Source organism: Camelus ferus, chromosome 4 (genome assembly GCF_009834535.1).
Source record: "Camelus ferus isolate YT-003-E chromosome 4, BCGSAC_Cfer_1.0, whole genome shotgun sequence".
Classification (NCBI taxonomy): Eukaryota; Metazoa; Chordata; class Mammalia; order Artiodactyla; family Camelidae; genus Camelus; species Camelus ferus.
This window is the reverse complement of record NC_045699.1, coordinates 18,886,975-18,894,503: the sequence shown is the minus strand read 5'-3', so window position 1 is coordinate 18,894,503 and position 7,529 is coordinate 18,886,975. Positions and strand designations below refer to the sequence as shown.

At 33.6% G+C, this 7,529-nt stretch overlaps 1 protein-coding gene across 1 annotated transcript in view; it reads left to right on the top strand.

Annotated features, from left to right (window-relative positions):
- The first annotated feature begins 636 nt into the window (after positions 1-636).
- The window catches only part of DENND4C (DENN domain containing 4C), a 69,559-nt gene continuing 62,666 nt past the window's right edge, over positions 637-7,529 (top strand). Inside the window, 3 exon segments of the mRNA XM_032477621.1 lie at positions 637-941; positions 6,280-6,532; positions 7,446-7,515. Of these exon segments, the coding sequence (XP_032333512.1) occupies positions 637-941; positions 6,280-6,532; positions 7,446-7,515 (628 nt within the window).

Below are 7,529 nucleotides of genomic sequence, written 5' to 3'. Positions count from 1 at the left end.
ATGTGTTTATGTTGTGTAGTAGGAGCTAACATGGTGTTGTAGGTCAATTACACTTCAAAACAACAAATTCATTGAAAAAGATCAGATTTGTGGTTACCAGAGGCAGGGGGTAGGGGGAGCAGGAATTGGATGAAGGCAGTCAAAAGGTACAAACTTCCAGTTGTAAGATAAATCAGTGCTAGAGATGTAATGTACACCATGATAAATACAGTTAATGTTGCTGTATGTTATATATGAAAATTGTTAAGAGAGTAAATCCTAGGAGTTATCACAAGAAAAAATTTGTTTTCTATTTCTTTAATTTTGTATCTGTATGGGACGTCCACTAAAATTATTGTGGTAATCACTTCATGATGTATGTAAGTCAAATCATTATTCTGTATACCTTAAACTTACATAGTGCTGCAATTATATCTCAATAAAAATGGAAGAAAATAAAATAAAGTATCTTAAAAAAAAAATCTTCCTCTACGGAATGATAACAATTTGATTATAAATCCACCTGGGGAAGTGTGCTAGTTGTTCATTGTTAACTCTGGAGTATTTTAATTTTAGTGAGTCTGGTAAAGCATTTTATTAATGTCTTTTTTTTTTTTTTTTTCCTTTTTCTTTCCTCTAGGAAATATAATAGCAGCCATGATAGAAGACAAAGGGCCAAGAGTGACTGACTACTTTGTTGTGGCTGGTCTCACTGATACGTCTACTCTTTTGGATCAAGAAATAAATCGTTTAGATACTAAGCCAACTGGGCCTAAAGCTCCAATTACAGACATTGCAGTTATTAACAAATCAGCTGGGGAAACAGTACCTGAAGGTTATACCTGTGTTGAAGCCACTCCATCAGCTCTTCAAGCAAACTTGAACTATGGAAGTCTGAAAAGCCCAGAACTGTTCCTCTGTTACAAGAGAGGGAGAGATAAACCACCCCTTACTGACATTGGGTACAGTGACTTGTTTTGTTTGCTCTAGTGAAGGAAATAAAATTTATTTAAGATGCATGGGAATAGATACTCAAAATCCTTGATAGTTCTATTATGATTACTTTAAGATCAAGTATAGTAAGGTATTACATATCTCTGTCCACCCTTACTGAATTTCTCTGCATTGTACTTGAATCATTTTCCTTTCAAAAGAATATTGAAATGAAGGCATTAGAGCCTGAAATGTGATTTCATTTCTGTTTGTTCTTGTCAGATAAGCTTATTAATTATACATCAAAGAACAAGAAGCTATAATAAAAGACAGTATGTTTGTAAGGAGCTCCTTGGGTTATGTGATGAGTTTTGGTGAAACCCTGAACTCATTTGGCAAAGGAGCATTCCTGTTTTAGAAAATGCAGTTGTACTGTGTGGTCTGTAGTGCCAGGAGGAAAGTATTTACAGTTTAGAAGGAGTGTAGTTTTCATGAGGTGTTTAGTATCTAGTCCACAGCCAATGAAGAACAAACATTCTTTGTAAAAGCCTTTTCCCCAAAAATGTCTACATTGACTCTTCTGTAAATAAGATAATGCTTTTAGAATACCTATAGTATTTTATCATATATACATGTCATGTATGAAGATGTTCTGCTTATTATAATTATCATCAGTTAGTAAAAACGTAGGTATTTGAGAGCATCTTGGGAAATATTTGGGATTAATTTATCCATTTATTGCAAAGTATGCAGTTGGAATTTTGATGGAGATTGCATTTTAATGGAGACTGCATTAATGTCAGTTTGGGAGAAGTATTGCCATCTTTAAAATACTAAGTCTTCCAACCTATGTGTCTAAGTCTTTCATCTGTGTAATTTTATTCTTAAGTATTTTATTTGTTTGGATTCTATTCTAAATGGGATTGTTTTCTTAATTTTCTTTGTGGATTATTCATTGCTGATGTATGGAAGCACAGTTGAATTTTAACTTTATGTGTTAATCTTAGACCGTGCTACTGTGCTAACTTACTCTAATAGCTTTCTTATGTATTTTGGGGGGATTTTTAATATATAGGATTATACCATCTGCAAATAGAGATAGTTTTAGTCCCTCATTTACATGTTGCTTATGCTCCCTGCCGCCCACCCTGCCCTGGTTAGAATTTACAGCATGGTGTTGAATAGCAGTGATGAAAGCAGGCATCCTGGTCTCATTCCTCATCTTAGGTGGAAGGCTTTCAGTCTTTCACCATTGAGTATGATGTTAGCTGTGGGCTTTTCATAAATGCCGATTATCATGTTAAGGAAGACCCTTTCTACTCCTGGTTTTATGAGAGATTTTATCATGAAAGTGTGTTGGGTTTTGTCAAATGGCACTTCTTTGTTAATTGAGATGATCGTGTGAATTTTTCCTTCATTCTTGTAATGTGATGTATTGACATCAATTGATTTTACGTCTCTCTCTCTTAAGATAACCACAATGCCACACCTAAAAATGATTACATTCTGAATATCGTCATGTATCCAAATTTCCCTGACTGTCCCATGCTGGTTTTTTTTTAACAATTGATTGCTGGTTGTTCTATTGATAGTTGTTCAGATGTTAAGAAAGTTAGCTGCTGCATTTGAGCCTACCACTTGTTTTGCTTATCATTTCCTCCACTATTCAATAGAGCTCTGATGAAATTGTCCTGAGATCCTTATATGTTCAAATTTCCAAAGCCAAAGGATGATTTATCCTTATCTTACATTCCCTTTATGTAGCATCCATTTAGCTCCTTTAGTAAAATCTACCCTTTTAGCTTATCTGATTTTCCTTCAAGTCAGTACAGTTGGGATGGTGGGTCACACAACTTTATTGGGTCATTGGACGTAGGAGCCAGATTAGAAAGGGTTGAGAAATGATTGGAAATTGGAGCAATAGAGGTTTCTTTTTGAAAGCTTGACTTTAAAGGAAAGAGGTGATAGTTACGGCCTTGCTATTCATTCAAGGTGTAATCCATGGGCCAGTCTTGTTCTTAGGGCTTGGGGGTGTGTTAGACAGTCAGAATCTCGGGCACTGCCGTAGACCTACTGAATCTGTATCTTAACAAAACCCCCAGAAGCAATGGTTTAGGGTACCTGGAATGTGAGGGGGTATAGAGTCAAGGCCTGTTGCTTTGGTGAATAACATTGTACAAATACTTTTACATATTTGTGGAGGTGTGTTTTCAGGTAGATCCTAGATGGGTTAAAAGATAAATAAGGCATTATTTTGTTAAATGTTACCAAACTTCCTTCCACTGTGGTTGTGCCATTTTATATTCCCATCAACAACGTATGTGACTGTTTCTTTCCCCAAAGTCCCATCAACAAAGTATGCGATGATATTTTTGAATTTTTGTCAGTCTCACAGTTGAGAAATGGTATGTCAGAGTAATCTAAATGAGGTTAAATATTTCTTCATGTGTTTAAGGACCATTAACCTTTTTTCTTTTGTGAACTGTTGATGTCTTTTTTAGAAGTAGTTTTTTGTCCTTTTCCTTGATTTTTTTTTTAAGGAGATTTTTATGTATTAAGAGGATAAACTTTTTGTTAAATGAGTCATCAAATGTTTTCTTCAAGTTTATAATTTTTTTAAAATATTGAAATAGTAGTTGACCTAACAATATTATGCTAATTTAAGGTATCCAACATAGTAATTCAATATTTTATAGATTATATTCCATTAAAGTTATAAAATACTGGTTATATTCCCTGTGTTGTACATTACAGCCTTGTCATTTATTAATACCTAGTAGTTTGTGCATCTTAATCCCTTTTATTTATTTTGGTACTCCCCTTACCTCTCCCCTTGTAATTTGTCTTTTCACTTGGCTTACGGTGTTTTTAAGTCATGCAAGGTTTATTTTATGAAGTTTATTTTCTTACTTTTTTATTGCTTCTAGATTTTGCATCATAATTATAAACACTTCCCACTGCTAGGTTTTCTTTTCATACTAGTACTGTTTCATTCTTTATATTTACATCTGTGATCCACTGGGAGCCCTTTCTGGTGTATAGAGTGAAGTATAGGAAAAAATTTTGTTTTTTTTCCCAAATGGGAGTTTGCTTATTCAAGCTCTGCTTATTAAGTTAAAAAGTCCATCTTTTCCTTAGTGTAATGAAATGCCATCTTTATCATGTAGTAGATTTCTTTTGTGTTCATTGTTCTTTCTGTTTCCTCATTTGCCATTTTAATATTTAGTTGGGCTTTAACAGCTTAATTGAACTATGATTCACATATTATACAGTTCACCTGTAATAGTGATTTAATAGTAAAATGTACTATTAAATGGTCTTTAGTATATTCACAGAGTTACGTAGCCACAATCAATTTTAGAACATTTTCATCCCCCTAAAAGAAACCTCGTGCTCTTAGCAGTTGCTCTCCAATACTCCTTCTCACTCTCTAGCCCTAGGCAACTCCTAATTTACTCTGGGTCTCTATAGGCATGCCTGTTCTGGACATTTCATGTAAATGGATACAATATGTGATCTTTTTTGTCTGGCTTCTTTCACTTAAAATTTTTACAAGGTTCATCCACGTTGTCCCTTGTATCAATACTTGATTTCCTTTTGGTGATCTATGATATTCTGTTACATGGCTGTACTACATTCTGTGTATCCATGTATTAGTTGATGGATATTTGATTGTTTCCACTTTTTAAAAATTTCTCTTGGGTATATACCTAGGAGTAGAATTGCTGGATCATGTGAAAACTCTATGTTTAACCCTTTGAGGAACTGTCAAACTATTTTCTGAAGTGGTTGATTTCGACCAGTAATGTATGAAGTTTACAGTTTTCCTGCAGTCTCACCAAGTTGTTATTATCTGTCTTTTTTATTCCAGCCATCCCGATGAATGTGAAGTGATATCTCATTGTGGTTTTGATTTGCAGTTCCCTAATGGCTAATAGTATATTGAACATATTTTTATATACTTTTGGCCATTTGTATATCTTCTTTGGACAAAGATCTGTATAGATTCTTTGCCCATTAAAAAAAGATGTTTTATTTTTAAATAATTTTACTTATATAGAAGAATTATAAAGATAGTACCGAGAATTTCCATATATCCTTTGCCAGTCCTGTGTCCATTTTTAAATTGTGTTTTTTTTTAATATATTGATTTGTAAGTGTTCTTTACATTTTCTGCAAAGAATTTCCTAATTAGATGTATGATTTACAAGTATTTTCTCTCATTCTGTGGGTTATCCTTTTACTTTCTTGATGGTATCAGTTGTAGCATGGAAGGTTTTAATTTTAATGAAGTCCAGTTTATCTATCATTCTTTTGTCATTTGTGTTTTTGATGTCATGTACAAGAAGGCTTAGTCTAACTCAAGGCCACAAAGATTTATTGCTATGTTTTTTCCTAAGAATTTTAGCACTTACATTTAAGTGTTTGATCCATTTTGGGTTTTCTGGTGTGTAGTGTAAGGAAGGGATCCAACTTTATTCTTTAGCACTTGGATATCCAGTTGTTCCAGCACCATTTGTTGAAAAGACTGTTCTTTTCCCATTGATTTATTTTGCCAGTCTTGTCTAAATCAATTGACTGTAAGTGTACGGGTTTGATTGCAGACTGTCTGTGCTATTCCATTGATCTGTATGTCTGTCCTTACACTAGTACCACACTGTACTGATGTGCAGATATGTAGTACATTTTGAAGTGGGAAAGCGTGAATCCTCCAAGTCTGTTCTTTTTTTCCAGATTGCTTTGGCCTATAACTGGGTCCCTTGCACTTACATATAAACTTTGAGATCATACTGCCTTTTTTTTACACAAGCAGACAGCTAGAATTTAGATAGTAATTGTGTTGGCTCTGTAGATCTATTTGGGGAATATTGACATCTCACTGATATTAAGTCTTCTTATCCATGACCATGAGATGACTTTTTCTTTATTAGCTCATCTCTAATTTCTTTAAACAGTGTTTTGTAGTTTCAGTCAAAGGATTTTTAAAGGTAAAATTTTGACCGGAATTAGGAAGGAAAATTATGTGGAAACATCTGAATACTTGATAAAACTTGTGAGAATTGACCTAAGGATGTTTGTTGTATGCTCCTTTTTTGTTTCATATGTTTCTTGTTATAAGCAATAAAAAATCAGGTTGTTTGATCTTATTTATACTTCTTAAAGCTATATTCTATTGTTGAAAATAGTAGTTAAGAGATTTATAATTCCTGAGGTATAGTAATTTTAGTTTTGGTTTGCAGTTAAGATTGGAAAACAGTAGGGAAGACCAAAATAAATTTTTTTTTTTGTTCTCAAAGAGAAAACCAGCATTAACCTGAAATGTGTTCACCTATTTATTTACTTATTTCTCCCCTCCCTGCCATGCAGAGTTCTGTATGATGGGAAAGAAAGGCTTATTCCAGGATGTGAAGTGATACAAGCCACACCCTACGGTCGCTGTGCCAATGTCAACAACAGTTCAACTACTTCACAAAGAATCTTTATCACTTACCGAAGGGCTCCTCTAATTCGACCCCAGAATTCCTTGGCTGTAACTGATATCTGTGTTATTGTAACCAGTAAAGGAGAAACCCCTCCTCATACTTTCTGCAAAGTTGACAAAAACTTGAATTGTGGAATGGTAAGAATAAGTTTAATTTCTAAAATTTCATATGAAAACCAAAAAAAAATTTTTTTTGGACTCTTGTTTTTCATTGTGCTTATTTTTTACTCTCAGTTTATATTTTCATGATTGTTTTTATTATTTTTAGCTTTCTAATTTTTATGGTTCATAATGACTTACAAAATCCTTAGCTCTCTGATGTTTTAGAATAATTTCATCCAGAAGATACATACTTAAAGTCAGATTTTTTTTTTTTTTTTTGCTACCTGCTGAATTGCCTATGTTACATTAATATAGAGGTTTTATTAGCTTTGGGATTTCAGTGGTGTCGTCAAGGACAACTGCAAGTTGACTGGGTCGAGACTTCCCCTATATTTATTTTAAATATTGTAGTTTTACATGCTAATGAAGAAGAAAATGCAACATATACATTTGATTTATAGTTTTATGACTCTAGAGTTTACTGTAGGGTTACATTTACTTTGAAAAATGTCTTAAATTAAGCTAATATTAGCTTAAATGAGGTATAGGCAGAGATGACCCATGCACCCACGGCTATTAGTCAACACTGGTTTGCCTCTGGAGAGAATGACTTCATAGAACCCTAGTGACCCCAGTCTTTCCTAGCTGGGGCTCTAGCACCCACTCTGTTTTGTGTTATCTCTTTCAAGTAGAAGCAGCCTCTCGGTGATTACAGAATTTTAAACTTTTTGAAACAGCCTTCGCATCAGTTTAATTTTTATAGCAATATTTTTTTTACTCTTTTTAGTGTTTCAATTTCATGTTTTGCTCTGTTGTATACTACATAGTCTGTTTGATAAACATGTTTTAAATAGACTTCCCTGAATAATCAAAATCTTTAGAAGACATTCAGCAATATCAATTTATTTTCACCTTTTTGTCTTTTTTAAACCTAATTTATATTTTACAGTGGGGTTCCAGTGTGTTTCTGTGTTATAAGAAGTCTGTGCCTGCTTCTAATGCAATAGCATATAAAGCTGGTAAGTACATTTAA